Source organism: Corythoichthys intestinalis, chromosome 11, assembly GCF_030265065.1.
Source record: "Corythoichthys intestinalis isolate RoL2023-P3 chromosome 11, ASM3026506v1, whole genome shotgun sequence".
Classification (NCBI taxonomy): domain Eukaryota; kingdom Metazoa; phylum Chordata; class Actinopteri; order Syngnathiformes; family Syngnathidae; genus Corythoichthys; species Corythoichthys intestinalis.
Genome location: NC_080405.1, coordinates 4,694,426 through 4,720,643, shown reverse-complemented (window position 1 = coordinate 4,720,643; position 26,218 = coordinate 4,694,426). Strand labels below are relative to the sequence as shown.

Genomic DNA, 26,218 nt, shown 5'->3' with positions numbered 1-26,218 from the left:
GCTAAAGGGGACGACGACGGAGGATTATGGAGGTCCAAACACAAAAAAACAATTTTGTCTCTCACCCACGAGATGTCCTGGCATTTTTTCCCGCCGACACTTCCCTCTCCCAGGCCGGCGAGGTACGCGATCACTAGAATTAGCAGCCCAATCACGGCATTTGATTTATTTTTCCCAACAATATCATGGATCACATTTTGGAGATGACAAACCTGTAGGGTGCAGGCCTATCACGGGCTGGGCCGAGCTAACCGCGCAGGAGCTGCGTGCGTATTTAGGACTGCTCATTCTTGCGGGATGTACTGGTCCAGAAACGAATCAACGCTCAGCCTGTGGGACAAAGACCTCGGCTGACCGATGTTTGTCCAAACCATGGCGCACGGCAGATTTGGCCAGATAAACCGTGCGCTAAGGTTCGATGACGAGCTGCTCGAGCGAGCGGCCACGACGTCACCACAGTGACAAGCTCTCGCCCATTAGTGACGTCTGGATCAAGAGGAATGACATTGTCCCTAAGCTCTACAGCCCTGGAAGAGACATTTGCATGGACGAGCAGCTCGTGTCATTCAGAGGCCGCTGCTCGTTCAAGCAGTTTATCCCGTCCAAGCTGGCGAAATATGGAATCAAGGTGTGGGCGCTTTGTGACGTGGAAACTTCCTATGCGTTGAAACTGGAGGTATACACGGGAAACCCCCCAGGGGGCACGCACACCTCAAATGTGGGCATGGGCTTGGTGCTGCACCTGTGTGATTGTTTCGAAGGGCACACTGTCACGACCGACAACTTTTTCACTTCTTTCCCGCTGGCCGAAGAATTGAAAAAGAAAAAAAAATGCATTGGTCGGCACACTGATAAAGAACAAAGGGGAGCTTCCTCCAGCACTCCTTAGAATAACCTGCTGGCAGCCACTCTCAAGGTGAGATTTCTTTTTAAGTTGTATTCTCATTTGGCCTTCGCATTTCTATGAAAAGTGCTATATAAATAAACGTTTTTATTTTATTCGAGCTTGTTTGCATTCACAAAAAATATGGCCCTCGTGTCATATGTGCCGAAAAGAGCGGAAAATGTTCTGGTCCTGAGTATGAGGCACCGCACGCCAGAGGTTCCAGAGGGATCCTGGACTACAATAAATGCAAAGGAGCGGTTGATCAATTGGACCTGGAAAGAATAAGTACTTTTTTAATGGTCAAAGCTCTCTATCAAAGGAAACGTCGTCTGATGTCATCTGATGTTTTTTTTGTCTTCTTTGCAGGTCTGTGGAGCTTACTCCTGTCGCCGGCGGGTGCTGAGGTGGGCCGGGCGTCTGTTCCACCACATGGTGGACATTTCTGCCTACAACGCTTTTGTATTGTTCAGAAATGTGGAGCCGGATTGGAGCCGCACAAAGCTGTTTCGGCAACGGCTGTTTTTACTGGAGGTGGCCAAGGCCCTGGTCACACCAGAAATCACACGCAGACAGGGGACGAGGTCGGACCAGCGAGAAGAAAGCCTGGCTGAGCAGCCAGCTGTGGCTTCACTGCCAGGTCAAGCAACACCTGTGGCCCCAGCAAGCCCCCATCTTAACCGGAAGCAGTGTGGGCTGTGCACGAAGAAATTGCAGGCTTCACACTCATGTGTGAAGTGTGGTGTTGCTATATGCAACAAACATAAAAAGAGGGCATGTTTGAATTGTTAGTTGTTTGTTATTATAGTAGTTAGTGGTTTGTTGTTCCTATTGTTGTTGTTGTTTTTGTTAATAAATTGTTCTATTTGCATTAAAAAGTTATCACCCTTCAAAGTAGCAATTACATATTATGAAAATTCGACACACAAAGGGTATTTTCAGTTATACACAGGGGTGCACATATTTTTTTTGCCCAGGTTCTCAGAGGAGGACCTGGAGATGTGACTTGGTCCTCATTGAGCTTGAGAGCCGACCCCCCTGATGCAATAAAATTATGACAAGCTTTACTTAGAGCCTTTACCTTTAATTATATTAACAATTAATGCTTGATTATCAACTTGCACAACAAAATTGCCATTACTTTGAAGTGTAATGTAAAGAAATAAACATAAAAGCACTAATTCAAAATAAAGGGCATTATGCGGCTCCCACATTAACTCCAAGCCTTTGTAAAAGTGGATGTCCTCCTCATAAGAGCTCATTGAACGTGCAAAAACACGTTTGTCAGTGCATGGCGCTGTTCTTCATTAACTTTATTCCGCAACTTGTCCATAGGGCGAGTGGGGTCCTGTCTGACATCGATGGTTTGCTTAATTGCCACATGCTCTCTGTTTTTTTCGTGCTTTTCAAAGTTGGGATGGCTGAAATTCTTTGACCCTACATAAAAGGCGCTGCTCTTATCAGCGACATTGGGATTCTCACGGCAAATTTTGTACCACATTTCCGTGCGAGCATCATTTGCTTCTAGCTATGGTACCTCCTGCAGCCACTTTTCAGCAAAAGTCCTTTTTTTCGGTAGCTCCGGTGACGTCTCTGTCGTCTGTCTTTTGACGGGGCTGGGGGAGCACGGAAATAATTACTCAGTGGGGCCTGCCTCTTTGACATTTTGAGAAGTGATTTTCTCGTGTCTGCCGCAAATACAGTGGTCAGCCATCGGTACACAAAAGAGTATGGAAGCCGTTGAGGGCCAGCGCGTTTGTCTACGTCCAGTACGCATGCGCGCATGTGGACCACTTATGTGCACCCCTGGTTATCCAGTTATTGTAAAAAAAAAAAGTTTTATGCATAGATTTTTTTGTTGTGACTCATTGCCTTATTCAAAGCTCTAATTGTGTCATATGACATATTTGAAATTACTTTATTGTAAATATGTGTATATATATATATATATATATATATATACATACACAGCACAGTTAGTTGTGTTCATAGCCCATTCTTTGGGTTTGTGTGGTCCTAAGTGGGGGGGGAGAAGAGTCTGATGCCAATGAACAGGTTGATTGATTGACAGAAAAAATATTTTTAAATGACTGAGTTATCACTCTTCAAAGTAGCAATTACATATTATGTAAATTCAACACATAAAGGGTATTTTCAGTTATACATTTATTGTGAAAAACGTTCTATGCATAGATTTTTTGTTGTTGTGACTTATTGACTTATTCAAAGCTCTATGTCATATGACATGTTTGACATTACTTTATTTTTTATATATAGCCTATATTCAGTAGGAGTGGGAAACTCAGGGCACCTCATGATACGATACGATTCACGATACAAGGCTCACAGTAACGATTATCTCACGATATCACGATACAGCAATTATCGATATATTGGTCAGAAATTTTTTTTGTGATATTCTACGATACAACTGTTGAAATGGGGGAAAAAATCAAAATAGAAAAAATACTAAGTCATTTATTAAAGAGTGACACTTTTTCTGTTCAACATTGCTGTAAAATATGAATCTACTGCAAATTGTGTACCTGCACTAATAGAGTAAACAAACCACAACCACTGATATCTCTTGGAGAGATCATGATGAATGACACCCCTAATTTCTTTAAAGTTTTACATCTATTAAAAAAAAAATTAACAGTGCTGTAGGTGTCAGTTAGCAGTTAAGCTTGGAGTGGGACAATGATAAAATTGGTGGGTCTTTTCTTCGTATATGACCTTTGTTGCCAAAAGCATTGGTTTGAACACTTCCACCATCTACTTCAGCATTTGATGTCGGACTCAGTCAGTCACATTCTTCCTCACCTTAAAAACAACAAAATAAAACAAAAAATAATAGCTACTTGATAGCTTTTGAGTTGAAATCCCTGATTTTTTTTTGTGTTTGGGAATATCGATTGAATTAAATAAATACAAATAGAATGTATAGAAATTAAAAATGCAATAATTACCTATTTTTATTATGTAGGCTACATTAATTATCACGCACATCACCTTATATATCTTGGAAGCTATTCAACCCATATTTATAGCTTATTGTTTCAAAATGGCAGTAATAACAGTTTGTGTAGTAAACTAGATGGAAAGTGGTTCTCAAATAATATCAAATAAATCAGTAAATTCATGTAGGCTTGTTCAATATTCATTTTCATCCACTTTAGAGTCCTGGTTTATTTTATATCATTCAACACCAAAAGTCATCAAAATAATACATGTAAATTAAAATATTAATTACATTGCAAAACTTTCTTACCACAAGTGATGAAAGCTAAGCAGTGAAAAAATCCGCTGTCCACTTCATCACCAGCTGCCAGTGAACCTTATTTTTGTTGGACAATTCTTGCATACAACAAAGTCCTTGTTCACCTTGCTTCCCTTCTTGTTGGTGTAAAATCTAAAGTGTGTCCACATGTATGATTTGTAGCAATATTTTTCTCACTTTTTCCTCCACCGTTCTCACAAAGCTTTTATTTTTTTCAACCCACTTGGAGCTTCCTCTCTTGTTCTTTAGGTGACTTGTGTGCATTTTACCTTCATCGCCACTCTTAAGGGCACCTAGTGGACCGCCAAGGAATTGCTCAACAAACATTGAGCAGTTTACAGCATCCATACTCCGGCTGCGTTCCAATCACGGTTTGAGTTACTTTCGCTCACTTGCCCTGAGCACTTGCTATGATGTCACACTGAGGCCACTTGGAGTGTGGCGGGAAAGTGGGCGGAGGGGGAGCGAAAGACGTAAATGGAACACACCTGCCCTCGTTCACTCACAGGCAAGAAAATCATGGAACAACCACAAGGTGTTGGAGTAGCGCTATACTGCCTATATCAAATCAGTAGAGCCTCCAGAAATTCTTCATAGGGGTGGCCAAATGGGGCTACTTAAAACCTTGGGGTGGCACACCAAAAAATAAAAGCCATAAGTTCAGGTTTTTACTATGTTGAAGTATTAAACAGGCCAGTAGAAAATTGTCAAAAAGACTTCAAGAAACACATTCTGATATACTTTTGTTGATGGTGTTATATTGTTTATTGTATACTATTATATTGTGTTAATGTACATAGTCCATAATAGTCCAATCAAAATTTTGAGATCTGCAGCTACTACAATCTGACATTATACTGGCGAGTGGGGTGACCAGTGTGGTAGCCAACAAATTCATTGGGGGGAGCCGTGGCCAGGCCTCAACACTCCCTGGTGGCACCATTATTCCACATCGCACAAAATATAATGCAACTCATGTCAATAAGTCGGAGAAGTATTCCCCGCTTGATGGCAATACGTTGGTACCTGGGAATTATCAGAATTATAAGCTTTGTATCAAATATTATTTGGGCTTTTCATTATTTATCTATCTATTTGTCTGTACCTTACAATCTGTAAAAAGATTTGTTGTTCAAATACATTTAACCTATTTGAAGTTTAAGTTCAGTCCCTCCCAACGCCATTTGATTGACAGACCATTCCTTTCGTTAAAAGCAAAATAGAAAAGGCAAGCGAAATAGAAACATCAATGACAAAAATTGTCATCATTGTTTTTTCCTTTTCATTACTGACAAAAGTGAAAGTCAATAAAATAACTTGTCTTTATTTATTCATTTATTTCTCTTTATGTTTATTTTTTTCCCCCCACACTCCTGTGATTCCATATGTCCAGCCATAACTGCCACATACAGTCCAATTTTTTTAATTTTTATTTATTAACAACAATGATAAATTTTACAATTCCAAAGGCAGTTTGGTATAACATTCAAACACCGTGCTGGCTCCTCCATTCATTTTCTTCTTCTTTTGTGGTAAATAGACAGCAGCCAACGGCATTTGAGCTTCATTATCACTACCGCATGGACATATTTCCGTGTACCACTGCAATGTATTGTGGGATACAGGGAGCTCCGGAGTGACCATCGTTTTTCACTCGATCACTGAGCCCTCTGAGGGTCCATCTCACCAAGTTCACTTCGCTGTTTTAGGAATTGGAACGGCCCTTAAGGTGGCAGCGGAGATTCCCCCGGGGGGGCGGTGGCTAGGGCAAGTGAGCGAGGGCTCATTTAAACCACGATTGTAACGCAGCCTCCATTGTATGGCCAATATGTCAAATAAAAGTATCGATACTTGGCGGGTGCATATCGATAACCGATCGGGTTGCAAAATATCGTGATATATCGCTGTATCGAGATATTGTCACACTCTTAAAATACAGCACAGTTGTCTTTATAGCCCATTCTTTGGGTTTGTGTGGTCGTAAGTGTGTGTGTGTGTGGGGGGGGGGGGGGAATTACAATCACATATATGTGGATAGGTCTGATGCCAATGAACAGTTTGAGTGATTGACAGATTTTTTTTTTTTTTTAATGACCGAGTTATCACTCTTCAAAGTAGCAGTTACATATTTTGTAATTTGAACTTTCCCACATTCAAAAAAATTTCATGGCATGAGGGTAAATTGTTGTGCTTGGCAATCACATTCAGAATTGTAACTATATAGATACCCCTTCATTTCAAACTTGGTGGGTTCGCTCAAGTTGAGTGCTCCACCATGGAATTAGGAAATTCTTATGCGTGATCAAGCCTTAATTTTTGCTAGTTCAAATGGAGATCGGTAATTTTCTGGAATCAAATGGGCTTAGATGGTCAAAGTGCCTGTCTCCAACTCCCAGCAGTGCCTCTAATACCTTTACAGGTTTCTTAATAACGTTTCACCAGTATTGAGAAGCAAACGTTCATCTTGGTTCTCTGAAGAATTGTCTTTTGTCTAAAGGCCCTCCTTGCTCTGTTTCAAGCCAGGTTTTTGTGGGAGCAATGCATGGGTTCAACCCACCTTGCCTCCAAATTTACAAACTAGTTGCAACTATTCTAACCTTGACCTTCTACCAGGTGTTTGTCTAATAATGATGGGTCCAGTGATACTAATGTGCCGGCGCGTGCGCCGAGCTCATGGAGCAAACCCTGCGTCAGTCCGCGTATTGCTCCAAGAAAATCACGTGACCGATGCATGAACTCATTGGACTGTGTCGACACAGTCATGACGCGGCAAACTGGTTCAAAAGGAAGCGCGTCTGTCAACGCCATGGAGCTGCTGAAACAATCCACATCTCACTTCCTCACTTACTTCCTCGTTGTCTACATGCTGTGGAAATGGACGTAACACAGGGAAAACTCACTAGTCATCTTCCATTCAAAATTAATTTTAAGGTAACTCTTTTAGTTTATTAGTGTGAAAGGTAGGCGCGGGTCTGTCGTTTGCGGTGCGTGGAAATATCCCCTTTTGTCCCTACAAGAGTGGCCAATGGAATTTAGCCAACTGGCTCAGTGGTAAGAGAGCTTGCCGTTAATCCTCGATGAATCGTCTCACGTGGCCCCAAGTGTTTAGGAAGCATTGTTATCGTTATTTTTTTTTCTCAGGGGAAATGTCTTATTTATACTTTTAACCTGTCATATACAAACAGTAGCCACCTCCTCAATGTTGAAGCATTATTGGGCCAAGCATGAGAATGAAGTTTCTGAATCCCAAACACAGGTATAGAGCCATTTCTTTACTTTCCCACAGTAGCTTTTTATGTAATTTATTAGAAATTGGTAATTCAGCTATAATTTATTTATTGTCCACTTCAATTTTTTTCTGATGGGCTATGGTAGCACTTAGATGACAAAGTGGGGAGTCAAGGAGGCAATGCAACTGTAGATGAAATTGCAAAAGTGCAATGATGAATGGCTGAGCCGAACATGGCACGCAATGCAGATTTACTTCAATACTGGAGGAGCCAATGGATATCTTATCCAAACCTCTTTCAAGTGGCTGAGAAATTCTTGTGCATGCTGGCATCGTTGGTTCCATGCGAGTGTGTGTTGTCCACAGCAGGTGAAATTGCTTGTTTTAAAAAATTGATAAAAAGGAACCAACTAAATTTTAAACATTAAAAAAAGCTGTTTTTGAATAAAATTTTATCAGAACAAAAAGTCCACAAGCATCCTCATTCACCCATTTATTATTACTTACATTTTCACATTATAATATATGTTCACATAATTTGAAAATATGGAATAATGCAATACAAATGCAAAGACTTAAATGATTTGATTTTACTATGTCGTCAATTCAGTGTCAGACTGTCGAGTGGGTTGCCTGTAGGGATTATTGTCAGTATTCAATGACACAGTATCCACACTGTGTCAACACAGTGTGTCACTGTGTCGACACGCTTCATGAGGTCTCACGGACCCATCACTATTGTCTATGTCAGTGTCTGCCGTTTTACCAAAAATGCAAGTCTTTCGGGAATTTAAATCTGAAGCTATTTTGTATTTATCGATTTTATCATAGATGTTATTGTTTTTCTTTTTTTAAACAACTCTTACCCATCATCGTCTCTGTGGTGCAATGGATCAGCGCGCTCGGCTGTTAACTGAGAGGCTGGTGGTTCAAACCCACCCAGCGACGTGTGCCTGTCAAGAATTGCGTTCGGAGTGAGTTTTGTTTAAATTGTTGTGCTTGGCAATCAAATTCAGATTTGGAAGTATTTCAATACCCCTTCATTTTAAACATGGTGGGTTCGCTCAAGTTGAGTGCTCAACCATGGAATTAAATTAGGAAATTATTTGGCGTGATCAAGCCGTAACTTTTGATAGTTCAAATGAAGATTGGTAAATTTGTCAGATCAAACGGGTGCTATGGCTTAGATCAGGGGTCCCCAACCTTTTTTGCACGACGGACCGGTGCTATTTGGGTCTTTTTTTCACGGACCGGTGTTCTGACAAATTTTGCAACCCATCAAAAATTGCAACGATGCGGTTCTGCGCATGCGCGCAACGTTAAACATAGCCGCAAAATGCGCAAATGCAGCGATTCCAAAGTAAACGCTACAAACTTTCTTAAAAGAAAGGAATATCAACTTACGTTTGATCATGGAAGGACTTGTAGAAAAGGTCTCCTCAGATACATCCTGCCATGTAAGCTGCACACAACAACTGCACACCGCTCTCACCATTAACGACTTCGCCTTGTCGTTAAACATTAATTAAGAAGCCCTCTTCACAAAGATACGATGTTGGAAATTGTAGCAAGGTTTTCAATGCTCTTGAAGCGATGTCAGGATATTCCAGAATGACTTTAATCCAGAACCTCGGTAGAGTTGTTGTCTCAAATGTACGTTCAATAAGGTCGCCGTCATTTGCGATCTCTACAAGTTGATCTTCCTTTTGCACAGACATGCTCGAATCACTCGGTTTGTACACAAACGGGTCACGAATCCACTCCTTCGCAGTTCGTGGGTCTTCGAGGTTGTAGCTCGTCAGGTGCCCTTTTTGCCGTAAAAATATCTCCAAAGACGCCTGTCTTCCAATCATCTTTGCTCGTGTGGGGGCTAATTATTTCCGGGAACAAATGTGCTGCGCCCGCGGCCTAGCAATACGTTATTATCAAGGACAAGCGCACATAGATATATTATATACACAAACAAGATGTACTACTAGCAGTCCAATCAATGGATTACTATGACGACATTGTAATCTATCCCGTAGTATTATATCTAGAGTAGACAGGGATATTGGTGTGTTAAGCAGGGGCACAGGGTTAATTCAGCCAGAATGCGGTCGTTATTAAATTCTTATTTTTATGCGGCCCGGTAGCAAATGCGTCACGGACCGGTACCGGTCTGCGGCCCGGCAGATGGGGACCCCTGGCTTAGATGGTCAAAGTGCCTCTCCACTATACAGGAGATCCTGTATTCAACTCCCAGCTGTACCTCAATTTCCTTTACAGGTTCCTTAATAACTTTTCACCAGTTTTGCGAAGCAAAGCTTGCTCATCTTGGTTCGTGGAAGAATTGTCTTTTGTCTAAAATCCCTCGCGCTGAGTCTCGAGCCTAGTTTTCTGGGGAGCGATGCGTGAATGCAGCCCACCTTACCTCCAAAATTAACTAATTGCCAGTACTCTAGCCTTGGCCTTCTACCAGATGTTGTCAATGTCAATATCTGCTGTTTTACCAAAAGATGCAAGTCTTTTTTTTTTTTTTTTTTTTTTTTTATGGAGACATTTCTCTCAAGGCAGTGTTTCTATGGCGCAATCGGTCAGTTCGGCTGTTAACCATGAGCAGGCCCGGAGTGACTAATCGGGAGCTTCTGGACGATTCCAGAAGGGCCGGCCGGCCAGATGGGCCGGTCCGGGTTTTATTAAAAAAAAAAAAAAATTAGACTGTTATAATTTTTTCTTTGGTATTTATTTATGACAGTGTCACTGAGTATAACTTACATTCTATTACTGCTGTCCCTGTGGGCCGTCTGAAAAAAAAAAAAATATATATACAGTATTATTTTTTTCCAGACTCATCCTCACGTGCGCAGACGAAAAATACAGCATGCAGCTCCACCCCCTAATTGTAGTCTGTATTGAGCCAAATTAGCTGCTATCTCGGTGCTCGGATGGATAAATAACAGCAAGGGTGGCGCTGAAAAATAAGAATTAAAAAGAGAAAAGCACTCGTGAAAGAATCGGCAAAATGCGAGAAAATAGCTAATTTTTTTCATGCAACGACCTCGCTGCCTCAAACTACAGAGGATTACAACGAAAGTGGTAAGGCCAGATGGCAAATAAAATGCAACTTGCACCGTGTGATACGACAATATGTAATTGTGGAAACTTTGGCTTCTTGTAGCACCTCACAAGGGATATGTAGCAGCAAGCATTAGCCATAATGAACACACCACAGGTGCAGAGCTGGAAGGTAGGATTGCCATGTCGTTCAGCGAGTGAACATTAGAATTATAATAATCAATTACGTGGCGTTTTTAAAGTGGAAATTGAAAATGGATAGTAGTATCATTAGAAGTTGTTACAATATGCAATACGTATTCTTTATTTTTCATATTGTTATGTTGCTATGTTTGTTTTATCTGTAAGCACTCATTTTGTTAATATTTGATGTTGCAGAAAAGGTCTTATTTATTGATTTATTTTAGGGCTGTCAAAATTATCGCGTTAATGGGCGGTAATTAATTTGTTTAATTAATCACGTTAAAATATTTGACGCAATTAACGCACATGCCCTGCTCAGACAGATTTAAATGACAGTACAATGACATGCCCACTTGTTAATTGTGTTTTATGGAGTTTTGCTGCCCTCTGCTGGCGCTTGGGTGCGACTGATTTTATAGGCTTCAGCACCCATGAGCATTGTGTAAGTAATTATTGACATCAACAATGGCGGGCTACTAGTTTATTTTTTGATTGAAAATTTTACAAATTTTATTAAAACGAAAACATTAAGGGGTTTTGATATAAAATTTCTATAACTTGTACTAACATTTATCTTTTAAGAACTACAAGTCTTTCTATCCATGGATCGCTTTAACAGAATCTTAATAATGTTAATGCCATCTTGTTGATTTATTGTTATAATAAACAAATACAGTCCTTATGTACCGTATGTTGAATGTATATATCCATCTTGTGTCTTGTCTTTCCATTCCAACAATAATTTACAGAAAAATACAGCATATTTTATAGATGGTTGGAATTGCGATTAATTACGATTAATTTCTAAGCAGTAATTAACTCGATTAAAAATTTTAATCGTTTGACAGCCCTAATTTATTTTTCAAATGTATCATTTAATAGTTTTTTTAAAATTCATTTTTAAATTTGTTCAAAATGATGTTGTGTTGCACTTGTTAAAATAAAGCCACCTTGTTAAACAACCATTACCTGCACTGAATTGGAATACACAGAATTACAGTACACGGCTTTAGAGAACACTGAACTTAACACGTGTATGCATAGTGACATTATTTTAAATGAGTGGGCCGGTCTGAGGCATGAAATTCCAGGGCCGAAAATGAGTCCCACTCCGGCCCTGACCATGAGGCTGGTGGTTCAAACCCACCCAGGGACGTGTGCCCACATGCCGAATATTACATTATACGTAATTTTTTGATGGTTTTGGGAATTTAAATTTGAGGCCATTTTGTACTTCACCTTTATAGTAAAGATTGTATTTTTTTTTTTTTTTAATGGCGACATTTCTCACTTGTTAGCGTCTCTGTGGAGCACTCAGTCAGCGCACTCAGCTGTTAATTGAGAGGCTGGTGGTTCAAAACCCACCCAGGACGTGTGCCTGTCAAGAATTGCATTCTTATTGAGTTTAAATTGTTGTGCTTGGCCATCACATTCAGAATTGGAACTATTTAGGCTACTTCTACACTAGGACAGATAATTTTCTCCAGGGTATTTTGCAGACTAATATTATACCTGTCCACACTTCGTTTAAGGTGCGTTTAAACTGCCTGTGCTGGATCAGTTGTAACAAAGACCAGGACCACTGCGGTCCTTGAGGACCGGTTTGCTCACACATAGTATAATTTAAGGTGAGACAGAACCACAGCCACAAACTGATGTATTTAAAAGTGTGACAATGGTGCTGTAATCCTATATATTTTCTGCATGTGAACTAAAGAGCATCAAAAAGTGAAATTCTCCGTAAAATACTTTGACCCCAACCAAAATCATTTTGAAAGTGGCACATCAAAATTATGTAAAAAAAAAAAAAAAAAATGAAAGGCCATCACTGCTTTGAAGCCTTTGACAGCAGTCTTAATTTTTACAGTGTTGATATCACTGAGTAGGCTTTCTAAAGACAGTCTTAGGGCTTTGAGGAGCAGAATTCGCACCAGCAGCTGGATTTGGCCACAGGGAAGGGCATGCTCAATTTCAGTAGAAAATATTAGGAACCACTACAGTAAGTGCCTCAACGAATATTTACACAATCACAGATGATATTTGCATTTTTTTATTTGTTCAAATGCAAAGGTATGCTTTAGACTGTATTTTCTTTCATGTTTAAACAGTCATACTTAAAATATGACATGTTCATCAAATTCATACAGGGGTTGAACGTAATAATGGAAACACCTTAAAAAATCACCAAAAACCTAATTTAATATGGTTTAGGTCTGCCTTTAGCGGCAATTACACCCTCAATTCACCGAGATATTGATTCATACAACTTGTGAATTGTTTCCAAAGGAATTTTCAGCCATTCTTTAGTTAGAATATTGTCTAACTCTTTCAGAGACGATGGTGGTAGAAATCTTGATTGAATCTCCAAAACTGAGCATAAATGCATAATAATGTTGAGGTCTGGGGATTGTGCCGGCCATACGAGATGCTCAACTTCATCAGAATGTTCCTAATTGTTCCTCCCTCCTGAGAGCTGGGCCAGCTGCGGCAGGTGTGCATGATTTATCACAGGTCAGACGGGTGGAGCGACAACAGGTGCAGGCAATCATCATCAGACACCTTTATAAGCCTGTGGACGCCTCACCTCGTCGACAGATCAACATGTCTGTTTCCACTGTCATTTGCTTCTTGCACTCATTTGATACTTTTCTCTGGTATTCTCGGCTCATGATTTTTTTGCGCTCGTCCCAGGACTTGTCTCTGCGTGCCCCAAGTCGGAACCTCAAGCCTGATAATCTTCCTATTCCTTGTCAGCTCCCTGCCTGCCTATTTGCCCTTGGATCTGGCAACAATAAAACATTTTTGATCACAGTCACTCATGCCAGTGTCTGCTCTGGGATCCCCTCCCATCGCGTATCCCAACACTCATTCCACTCTTCAACAATTATGTTCAATGATTATGATGCCAAAATATTAGGCGTTTGCATAATTTTTTTCCTACCCTGCATCACCTCCAAGTAATTCCTCTTTTGGATGTTCAATCCAGTCCGTCCTAACAGTGGCAGTGATCCAAAATAATGAAGCCATCTAATAATCAAAGCAGCTAATCACAGAAGTGTTTTGGGTTATGAATGGTAATAATATCTGACAGATTACCGGGGTAGAGGTCACTTAGTTAGGCTCAGGTCCAAACATTCTGACCATCAAACACATCTTTATTTTCTACATCAAAGTAAAAGGATTTCAATGCCAAACAACACAGTTCAGTCTGTTACTGCACAGTGTCGCCTGTAGAAGCTTTTCAGTCAGGTTTGTGATTCTTTTTCATAATGTTATATTTTGACTCAAAGCTATTTCAACTCCTACTATACAGAATCATTCTGTTACAGATTTTAACTAAATGTGATGTTCAAAAACTATAAACAGAATTAAGATATTAGTGTTCCTTGTTTCAGATGAGTGCCTTTTGTAATGGCTGTGTGATTGTCTGTTCATTCAGTGCCATTTGGAAACATTTAAAAGAAAAAACTTTTGAATTTTGTGGATTGATTGTTGGTACAGTGTCTCCTGAGTGGAGCCTCACCAAGATCCTGCCTGTGAAAGTGGAAATTGTGTCATGACATTTTCAATGGTATTCCGTTCTACATGAAAGCCTTTTAACAAAAGCCATCAAGCTACCAAAAGATTTAATAATATGTTTGAGTTTTAATTTAGTCAATCACCAAAAAAAATAATCAAGAGATGAGGATTACATGTGAGACAATGACCCACATAAATCATCCAATGTTCAACACTTAATTGTTGTGTCAAAAGACAACCATCCTTATAAAATTATCCATTTAAATAATGAAAATTGCAATGAAAAGGTGATTGATTACCTCATATTGTTATACACGAAAATAATTAACATATGTGCTTGTTTTTAAATTGAATTTAACATGTATTATATTCAGATTAAATGTGAAACAAATAAGAGAAAATTTTGTCATCCAGTAACAACCTTTAGCTGTGAAAATGTAGATGGGCATGTGTATTTTGTGTTGCAGGGACGTGGAAATGTCTAGTTCCACATCAAATTGTCATCCTGAAAATGCTGCTTAATCTTCGCGACCTGATGGAGACAGGTACAACAACAACCCTCAGGTAGTAGAAAGCCAGAAAAGGAGCTATAATGGCTTAGTTGCCATACAAAACAGTTACATTTACATTTAATTTGATCTGATTTTGAATGAGATTTAAAGATGAATTAATTAAGTGATGCTACTTCACTACGCAGCTAATAGCTTAAAAATATCAACTGTTTTCTATCTTTAAAGCCAACCATAGCTTCTTTGTGAGTTTGATGTCACTCCTGACAAACAATTCAAAAGTGGTCATTACTTCTGTTGTCCCCAGACGACGTAAGATGACTGAGGCACTGCATGACTGCTGACACTTGAGCATAATTTCAAGGGTCACAAGGATGTTGTTACAAGTGTGGGAACTTCAGCAGCAATATGAAACAGCTCCACATACGGCATTGTGATGATCTGGAACATGAAACCTCAGAGGCGTGCATATCGTTTCCATGGGTATGAAGACTCCATTACCTGTATACAGTTTTCTCACTCAGGACACCTAGTGGGCTCTTCCTCCAAAGACAAGAATGTGGGTGCCCAACATGAAGGCTCAGTCAACTGTGTTCAATGCTCACACAGCCACCGTGCGTAGCGTGAACTTTTCTGGAGACTGTCTGGTCACAGCGTCCGATGACAAGACACTCAATTTGTGGGCCCTACCCCGACAAAAGTTCCTGTTCTCCCTCAACCAGCACATCAACTGGGTCCGCTGTGCCAGGTTTTCTCCCGACAGCCGCTTGATCATTTCCTCTAGTGATGACAAAACCATCAAGCTGTGGGACAAGAGCAGCAGGGACTTAATTCACTCTTTCTACGAACATGCAGGTTATGCAAACCAAGTGGAGTTTCATTTAAGTGGAACATGCATCGTTGCGGCTAGTACAGACAATTCATTCAAGGTGTGGGACATCCGATCCCTTTAGATGCTGCAACATTACCAAGTCCACAGTGGTTTTGTGAAGGTTTTCATCTGTCCGGTCATTTCTTCCTGACTGCATCTAACGATTGCACAACCAAGATACTGGATCTTGTGAAGCGAAAACTGTTGTTCACAGTGCATGGACACCAGGGTGAAGTAAATTGCGTGGCCTTTTCGAGAACAAGAGATTACTTTGCCTCAGGAGGTACTGATGAACAGGCGATAGTGTAAAAGAGCAACTTTGACGAGAGCGGTGACACACTCAAGAATCAGCAGTCCACTAACCACGTCGTCGTGGTCACGGGGGAACTATGCATACCAACACCTACAGGATTACGATCATCAACATCCCTGGAAGTACAGGCAGCAGTTCTACCTCCACCAACGCAAAAGTCAGCCTTGAAAACCACTGCACGAAGTAACCCAATGTCTGGACCAGGGGTCGCGTTAACCAAATATTTTCCATCATTGACCGGTTTTTTAAAACGGTGATGGAAAAAACTGATGTCCGTCCGTCATTTTGACAGGTTGCAATTCACACCCCAGACAGGGTGGGGAGTGAGCATATTAATTAGCTATTGCCTCTCTTAATGCATGACGTCGTTGGCTATTTTGTCAGAATACTGTAGCGTCACCGGGGTCTGGCGGCGGCACCGTGATTAACACATCAACGCGAGGTTCTTATTGGTGTGCCCGCGCGTCATCCAATTGGTGGACTAGATTGCCGCCTGTGTATAGACCCCAATCACATGACATCAAAACTCCGCCCCCCTGACTGGAGCAGCCATATTATCCGTCAGCTCGTCGTGTTTACACATTACCGCTACGTACATGCCTCCTATTACGGCGTGTTTTTCTGCTCGTTAACATTAATGATCAAAATGGTGAAGGCGTGTGTGGCGGTTGGTTGCAGTAACAGAGAAGATAGACAGAGAGACTTGAAGTTCTACCGTATTCTGAGTGACCCGAAGTGGAGAGCGAGATGGACTGCTGTAATTCGACAAGAAATCTGGGCACCAAACGATCACCACAGACTATGTAGTAGTCATTTTATATCTGGTAAGATGCATTTAATATATATTTAGAAGATTTTGGGCTGACAACCACAATTAAGATCATTGTGTGACGTTGGTGATTGGGGTCTATATAGTTGCCTCTTTTTCTTTGGGAGTGGAGTTGTTGTTTTGTTGGTGTTGCTGGCGGTAAGCAGAGTAAAAGGGGGAGAAAAATACCACGACTTCCGTGTCTAATTTTTCGCCGCCAAGCAAGCGTTACAATATTAATTAAAAATGAATGAAAACTAAATACTATTGAATATGTCATCATTATCACTTTAAAAATTTAAGTGACGGGTAAAAATAGATTATGAATGGATTTTTATGACCCTGTCAGTCAAAATGATAGACAACAAAAATGTCTAGCGCAACCTCTGGTCTGGAGAGACCTTTGACCCGCAGTTTAACCAACAAACTTGAAAACGTTCTAGATCAATTGGATATCCTCACGGAGACCGTGTCCATGTTGGAACATCAGCTATCGCTGACTGAAGAAAAGTTGAAGAATTGTTGACAGTCCCAGATGGAATCTCAAGCGTTTCTAGACCAAGCAAGCAAGCAAGCTAAATTTGATCTGATTTTGAATGAGATTTAAAAATTAATTGATGCTACTTCACTATGCACGTACTGGAGCGCAGGTTGGATAATTTTGAACACAACTTTTTTTTATTCTTGTGTCCAAAATGGTATTACATAGAGCCCTGCTTTCCTGAAGTCAAAAGAATTTTAAAGACCTAATTAAGACCATTTACAAAAAAAAAAAAAAAAAAACTTATTACCTATTTCATAGTCATATTGACAAAGAAAAACAAAATCCGTCAATTTGTGTTAATGTATGTTTAAAAAGTGGAAATGTGGAATGTGTCCAGGATATAACAATGCAGCATATTGAATAAGGTACTCGTGTAAACTGATAGAGCCCCAGTGCGGTTGCAAAGGCAGTCTTTTCAATTCAATTCAATTCAATTCAATTTTATTTGTATAGCCCACAATCACAACAGAGGTCTCAAAGGGCTTTACAGAGGCAATATGATACACAATTAGAAATGAAGCAACAAAGATGAATAGATACAGTTCAAGTCCTGGGTATCCCCTATCCTAAGACCCTCCATGCCGGCAAGGAAAAACTCCAAAAACTCCAGAGTCAATTGGGAGAAAAATGAGAAACCTTGGGGAGTACCACAGTCAGGAGAGATCCACTCCCAGGACGGATAGACAGGAACCCCAGAACGGCTAATGGGAATTAGCAAGCGAAATTGTAGTCCGTAAAAATACAGTGGAGTAAAGGAGCAAGAAGAGGTCCCTCTGGTCAGATGAGACGGGGGTAGCAGCGAGGACGTCAATCCAGCCAGGGGTCCGGATAGTCAGGAGGCTGCAGCTGAAAAATAGCCCCTCCCCAGAGGGGAGGGGGGAAAGGGGACACCGGGTGACTAGTGATGAAGAGACTAGACAACTAGATATTAACAATGGAAAATAGAAATAAAGTAAGACAAATAGTAGGTAGAGTAAGAAAAGGAGATAGAACTCAGCGGCTGTACTGCCCCCAGCATTATAGCTTCTAGTGCAGCTTAAACTAAACTGTGAGTCTACTCCGACTTCAACTAGCCTAACCATAAGCTTTGTCGAATAGGAACGTTTTTAATCTAATCTTAAATGTGCAAACTGTCTCGGCTTCTTTAATACTAGCTGGAAGCTGATTCCATAAAACAGGGGCTTGGTGGCTAAAGGCTCTAGCTCCGACAGTACTTTTATAAACCGTGGGAACTACCAGTAGACCTGCATTCTGAGATCGGAGTGTTCTGTTGGGGCGGTATGGGACGAGAGCATCGGTGAGATAAGATGGCCCCAACCCATTAATGGTCTTAAATGTAAGAAGGAGTATTTTAAATTTAATTCTAAACTCGACTGGAAGCCAGTGAAGTGCCTGGAGCACAGGGGTGATGTGCTCTCTTCTATTGGTTCCTGTTAAAAGTCTTGCTGCTGCGTTTTGGACTAGCTGAAGACCTTTTGGAGAGTTTTTAGGACAAGCTGCAAGTAGGGAGTTACAGTAATCCAATCTCGATGTAACGAACGCGTGAATTAATTTTTCTGCATCACTTTTAGATAAAATATTTCAAATTTTGGCAATGTTGCGCAGGTGAAAGAAAGCCGTTCTACAGGTTTGTTTAATGTGTGCTTTAAACGATAAGTCAGGGTCAAATAAAACTCCTAGGTTTTTAACTGTGGCGCTGGAGGCTACACTTACATTGTCCAGAGTGACTATCTGGGCAGATAAAGAGTCTCTAACACTTTTCGGGCCTATTATAAGGAATTCTGTCTTTTCAGGGTTAAGTAGAAGATAGTTAGTGCTCATCCAGGTATTTATATCTCGGACGCAGGCGCTTAGTTTTTCTACTTGTCTGACCTGCTCAGGTTTAATTGATAAATACAGTTGTGTGTCGTCAGCGTAACAGTGAAAGTTAATGCTATGTTTTCTGATGATATTACCTAGAGGAAGCATATACAGCGTAAACAAGATGGGCCCGAGGACAGATCCTTGCGGCACACCATAACTAACTCTAGAGTACGATGATGATTGCTGGTTTACATTGACGAACTGGTACCTATTAGATAAATATGATTTAAACCAGCATAGGGCTGCTCCTCTAATGCCTATGTCACATTCTAATCTCTGCAATAAGATATTACGGTCGACTGTGTCAAAGGCTGCGCTCAGGTCCAGCAGAACCAGGATCGAGACTAATCCAACGTCAGCGGCAAGTAACAAGTCATTAGTTACTTTAACTAATGCGGTTTCAGTGCTATGATGAGCTCGAAAGCCAGACTGGAACTGTTCAAATAAACTATTGTCCTGTAGGTGCTGACAGAGCTGTTTAATTACCACTCTTTCAAGGACTTTGGAGAGAAATGGTAAGTTAGAAATAGGTCTATAATTGGCCAAAATATCAGGATCAAGAGTAGATTTTTTCAAGAGCGGTTTAATAACTGCATATTTAAAGGACTGCGGCACGTAGCCAGTAACTAATGAGGTATTTATTATATTTAAGATAGTGTCAATAGTTAGAGGCAGGGTCTCTTTAAAAAGTTTGGTTGGGATTGGGTCGAGGAGGCACGTTGATGGTTTGGAGGACATTATAATAGAAATTAAATCAATTTGGTCTACAGTGGTAAAGTTATTTAATATTTTAGAGGGTTTTATAGGAGATTCCGAATTCTTTGTCTGCACTTTATCAGACCTAATAACTGGAAGTGATTCATTTATTTTATTTCTAATAGTTGCGATTTTATTGTTAAAAAATTTTAGGAAGTCATCACAGCTAAGGGTGGTTGGGATATAAGGTTCTATTGAGGTGTGACTGTTTGTCAGCCTTGCTACAGTGCTGAACAGAAACCTAGGATTATTTTTGTTTTCCTCTATTAAGGATGAGTAATATCTGGTTTTAGCCGTACGCAAGGCCTGCTTATATGTCACTAAGCTGCGTTTCCAGGCAGAGAGGGTGTGCTCTGTGTTGGAACGGCGCCAAAGTCTTTCTAATTTGCGTGTCGATTGTTTAAGAGAGCGTGTTTCAGCATTATACCAGGGAGAGGCTCGTCTCGGCTTGACAAACTTTAATTTGGAGGGAGCGACGACATCGAGGGTGGTACGAAACGTAAACAGAACACGATCAACAAACTCGTCATTAACAGCAAGGCCGGGCATCATTCCTTCATAATTAGATGTCATGGAGGCAAATATAGGCTGAATTATCTGTTTATACTCTGAAACAGAGTGATCACCTAATGTCCTTTTCATCTGAGTTCTGGTCACTAGTGGCGGATTATCTTGAAGCACAAACTGAAAGGTAATTAGAAAATGATCAGACAGTACGGGGTTGTGGGGATGGACACTAAGGTCACTAATCTCTGTACCGTATGTTAAAATCAAGTCCAGGGTGTGCTTGTGACTATGAGTTGGTTTATTTACATTTTGAATGAAGCCAGTCCCATCTAGTAGGTCATTAAAGGCCTTACCAAGGGAGTCACCTTCATCGTCAACATGTATATTAAAATCCCCTACAATTATAATTCTATCCCAGCTTAGCAAAGTACTAGATAAAAAGTCAGAGAAATCTAACAAAAACTGTGAGTAGGGACCAGGGGGACGGTAAACCACTATGAAAAGAATTGGTTTTTGGTTCTTCCAGTTAGCGTCTATAATTGATAGTGCTAGACTTTCAAAGGATTTATAAATGTGATTAGCTTTACTTTTTGGGCTCATACCTAAACAAGCGTGTGATATTACTGCCACCCCCCCTCCACGGCCCGTGCTTCTAGCTGTGTGAAAATTCACGTGACTTGGGGGTGTGGATTCATTAAGTCTAACAAAGTCATCCTGCTGAAGCCAAGTTTCAGTCAGGGCCAAAATATGAATATTATAATCCCCAATTAAGTCATTAACTAACAGAGATTTGGGCGAGATTGACCTGATGTTTAATAATCCGCATCTTATATATTTATTATTACGAGCTATTTTATTTTCACTGCTATCAGGGACTATATGTATTAAATTCTTTGGTCTCGTTCCTATAGTACTCTGTTTTCCCCTGTTCACTATACGAGGCACGGACACAGTCTCTATCTTCTGTCCTGAATTTTGGATTTGTGACAGCTCGGAAAGAGGCGAGTGGTCACTACTGACAGAGTTGTGTTTTACACTACAACACTGCGCCCGGGCCCCCACTCTGAAGTGTCACTTTGGGAGACTTAGTTTGGCGGCCAAATTTCGAGTTAAGAGAGCAGCACCGTCCCAAGTCGGATGAATGCCGTCTCGGCGCATGAGCCCGGGCTTGCCCCAAAACGCGTGCCAGTTATCAACAAAGACTATATCGTTTTCTGGGCACCAACTAGACAACCAGCGGTTAAATGATGAGAATCTAGAGTACATCTCATCATTGACCAAATTAGGCAGAGGACCAGAGAAAACTACGGTGTCCGCCATCGACTTAGCAAGTTCACACACCGAGGCTACGTTTAATTTAAGCACCTCAGACTGTCTCCGCCGGGCGTCGTTACCGCCTGCGTGAATCACGATACGGCGGAACCTCTTCCTACTCTGCTTTAAGAGCCTGAGGTTTCCTTCGATGTCACCGACTCTGGCCCCTGGGTAACACCTGACAGACACCGCCGGGTGCTTCACGTCTCTAACTATGGAGCTTCCAATTACGAGAGTGTCTGGTTCAGCCGGTGTGTCGCTGAGGGGGGCAAACCTATTGCTGACGTGAAGCTGCTGGTGCACTAAGGTTGTGCGTTTACCACTGCGCTTCCCCCGTACAGTCACAAATCCGTCTTTTCTTGGTCCTCTGGGGCTACTTCAACCTGCCAATAGCCTGACGCGAGATCCAGGGTCGAGTACCAGGCAGCCTTCTTCAAACAGGTTAACGACTCCTCGATGCGGGGCAAAGGGAAAGCATCCTTGTGTGTAATGGAGTTCAGCTTCCTATAGTCCACGCAAAATCTTAGAGCGCCATTCTTTTTTCGTACCAGGACTATAGGCGCGGCCCATGGACTTGCACTTTCTGTGATGACACCACTATGGAGCATCCCTTGCAACAGCACCCGGAGTTCAGCTTGCAACTTCGGTGGAACTGGCCGGTATCTTTCTCGGATCGGGGGTGCCGTTCCCGTCGGAATATGGTGGCGCACCGCTGTAGTGCACCCAAAGTCCTCATCATGGGCTGCGAACACATGTTTCCACTTGGCCAAAAAAGCTGTCAACTTCTGTTGTTCTTCAGTGGTCAGCCCATCGCCTTGCAGTTTTAACGCCGGGTGGATCCCTTCCCGCTCTGTAGTGTCAACTGGCTGGCGTGTCATTGCTGCCTCCACACGACGAATTCCAACTTCCACTTCTTGGGGACCCGTGAGCTGAATTTCCAACTGTGCAGGGGCACGAACTTCCTCGGGTGAGATCGGGACAACAGTAGCCAGGGCTCGTCGCTGTGGTAGAGTGATCGGGAAGGGATGGGGGTTGCAAAGCCTCACTGGAACCTTCCCTCCTCGTACATGAGATATTGTCCTTGCCACTTTCCATTCTCGAGCTCCATCTGAATCACTGGACAACTCTTCGACAAGCACCAGCGTCTCCGTTGCACCGAGGACTGGTGGAACGCAGGCCCACACGATCAACTCTGACTCTGGAGGCACAGAGACTGGGGTTAGTCGATGGAGCTTTACGGTACCTTGTACTGGACCCAGGGGAGCTGTAACTTGACTCCGTCTACAAGCAGCAAATGCCTTCTCCCAAGCTCGGCCTGCAAAAGGAGAGAGGGACGAGCGAAAGGCCTGTTGTCCCGGGTGACCAGTCTGGAAGATAGTTTCCCAACACTGGGATATTACATTCATGCCCAGCAAAGCACGTTCGGTGTCCATACATTCATCTCGAACCACGATCACACCTGCTCGGTTAATGTGATTCCCCCCACCATCACGTCCATGACTGCGTAGCCTACATAGGGAATTTTCAGACCATTTGCCGCTTTTAGGGCCAGCCACGAGAGGTCATCAGGGTTCTTAATCAAATCAATCCCGAAATGGCTGTGGAAAAGGGTGTGGCTAAACAAGGTCACCTGGGAACCTGTGTCCAAAATGCAGGGTATCTCTTTCCCACGAATTTTAACTCTCACCTCTGGGCAGCGACCTACAAACAAGGGCTTCTCAGGGGGACCATGACCCACCTCAACCCCGGTCACTTGCCCTACAGTGGCCGGTGGACTTGAAAACCCGGTGACTGTGCCGTTCTTCGGGGGCAAAATCTCTGGATGTGACCCACCTCTCTACAAAGCTTCGTAATTCTTGCGCGATGGTCTTACCCAGCAGTGTAACTTGTTCTTTAATCTCCTGCCGCATTTCAGCCCGAAGGGACTCTTTGATTTGTTCGGCGTCCAGGGCTGGAGATGCAGGTCTTGGTGGTGAAATTGCACGTGCTTGACAGGCCATGGTGTCGTCCACTCCCGCAAACTCTCGCTCCAAGGCCTGAGCCTCCTCACAAGCGGCTTCAAATGACAAGGGTGGAATTGCCCGTCGTAGCGCCCTCTGCAGTTCACGTTTCGTTGGACCGTCCCTCAGTCCTCGGGCGAATTGTGCGCGTAGAACACCGTCCGTGGGGCCAACATTGACTGGATCGCGACTGTGCCATCGGTTGAAGGACTCACAAAGGCGTAGGGTAAAATCTTCAATGCCCTCCCCCGGTGTTTGCTTACAGTCAAAAAAATCTGCCCTCAGCTGGTCAGGGGAGCTGCTACTTCCATATTTCCTTGTCAACACATCTAAAATTTTATATTCAGTGTCTCTCTGCTCAGGGGCAAGTAACATAACCTGCCTGCGTGCTTTGCCATCTAATGTGCTTAACATAAAATCTACTCGCTGTTGTACGTTCAAATTTTGTGCCCGCAAAAATGCCTCCACCTGAGCCCGCCATCCATCATACACGTCCACCCCACCCTCTCCACAGAACTTAGAAACTCATGAAGAGCCCATAAACCATGGAAACATGTTGGTAGTATTAGACCGGGGATCAGGACGGTTCTCTTCTCTTTGCTGACTTGTCCCCGCCTCCGAACGATCGTTACTCATAATATCTAACAAGAGCTAACGGTCTATTGGGGTCCTGCCAACAACGCCAAAAAGTACGTATGTCACCACACAGACAGGTACTTTTAACCCCAATAGACCACAGCCAGCGTCAGTCCACAGTATATTTATTGTAACAGGAGGCAGGCAACACAGCAATTAAAAGCCCTGAGAACACGGGGGCATATGATACCAAAAAAATACAAACGGCACTACACTCCTATCAATACAGGTCACTGCAAATCAACACATGCACAGCAAACTTGACACACTAGGCAACACTTCAACCCAGGCATCAGTGCACCCCTACTATATGTATTGCCCGTAAGGACTTAACTGCATATAACATCCCAGTGAGACAATTAAATTAGCATGGACTACTGTTTAAAAGAAAGTACTTCAAATTTATAAAATGGAAAAAATATAAAACCCTAAAACAAATACGAACGAGCTGCCTTGAGTCCTGGTGGCTCGACCCAGAGCCCTTGTCGTGATTCCTTTTTTTCTGTTGAGACGCAGTGAAGGGGGCGTGGCACGCAGAAGAGTCGTCAGCGCGCTGTCAATCCAGACTGTCACGGGGAAGGCGGACCTCTCTTAGGTTCAGAGGCTGTGAGGCAGAAGCAGCAAAAATCAGTCGTGCTCGAACAACACCGTTCGCGACCCACTCACTCATCCATTAGGGTAGACCGTCCCTTTGTGGCGGGGGAATTGAGAGCGCAGCAACTCGAGCCGTGTCCGTTCAGCAAAGCGCCCAGTCCTTCGCGTCAGCTTGTGATTCTCAGCAGCAGGAAGACCAGCCAGTCGCCGTTCTTCTCCTCCTATATATGGCTGCCGATTGCTCATGCTGCCACACCTGGAAGGAAACGCCCCTCCACAGGTGACCCTATTCAGTTCATTTGTGTCCGTCTCTCCCTATGACAGCACGCGCACACGCACATACACACGCACGCACCAACGACCGCAAACAGAGTTAAAAGTCTGTTCTCCGCCCGCCTTCAACTGCCATCCGCGACAATGCCTACAAACTACAGGCAAGTTTTATCCCACAACTCGTTGACGATAAGACATTTAGGTTCTGAAAATACAGTTTTTAGCCGGCAATTTAATTTTTGTATTGGATTTTCATTACAGAATCTCCCTTGACAAGACGCCATAGAGCCGAACAGGCAGTTCTCTCACCCTCTTCAAGTACTGTATGAGCCCGTCCTGGGAGTGCTGCCCGCCATGGCCAATGAAATGAGGATTGGAGAGAAAGGGAGCTTCGTCATGGCCAAAGGCGGCGTCAAGATTGCCAACAGCATGCAGCGCCACATCTTGCACAGCCACAGAGACGTCTTCACAAGAGTGAGCCAGGTTAGCAACGCCCTGGCCTTCCTTAACAACTACAGCGTTGAGGAAGAAGACAAAGTGAAGATGGGGGTGGAGGCGGTGTCACGTCAAGGGGGGAGTTGTGTCACGTCATTCCCTGTTTTATTTTGAAGGCTTCACCCTCCTTGTGTCTTTACACTTGCTTGTCACCTAATCACCTATTGTTTCCACCTGTTCCCCATTACCTTTTGTGTATAAATAGTCTTCACCTCCCTTGTCTTGTGCCAAATTGACTTACTACTCATGTTGGTCACAGCAATCATAGTTGTCTAGATTTTACCCTCCTTTTGGAGTGCTTTTTGTTCTAACTTTTGATCGTGATTGTCCTGACTTATTCCTCCGTTTAGAGCGCTTTATGTTGGTACTTTTCCTCATGCCAGCGGAAGAACCTCTGTTTTCTAAATAAAAGATTTTGCCTGAAACTACGCAGCTGAGCCCGCCTCGTCATCTCGGCCAGACAGGCAGTTAAGCACATTGATGTCGAGGACCTGGCTGCTGAGCAGCGTAACCTGCTAAACTTGATGAAGGCCCAACTCCTCCTCAGTCAGAAAACTGAGTGCCAGAGGAGGTACAGTAGTGAC

The 26,218-nt window shown here is 42.5% G+C and overlaps 1 protein-coding gene and 1 pseudogene across 1 annotated transcript; one reads left to right on the top strand and one right to left on the bottom strand.

The window, feature by feature from the left end:
• Positions 1–14,166: 14,166 nt before the first annotated feature.
• Positions 14,167–16,806, top strand: LOC130924197 (POC1 centriolar protein homolog A-like; annotated as a pseudogene).
• An 814-nt stretch (positions 16,807–17,620) lies between these two features.
• Positions 17,621–24,011, bottom strand: LOC130924360 (uncharacterized). Its single transcript, XM_057850886.1, is given in 6 exon segments — positions 17,621–21,388; positions 21,695–21,814; positions 21,982–22,834; positions 22,880–23,003; positions 23,096–23,274; positions 23,390–24,011. Coding segments are annotated over 6 exon segments (5,016 nt in total). The 3' UTR covers positions 17,621–18,270.
• Between the last annotated feature and the right edge of the window lie 2,207 nt (positions 24,012–26,218).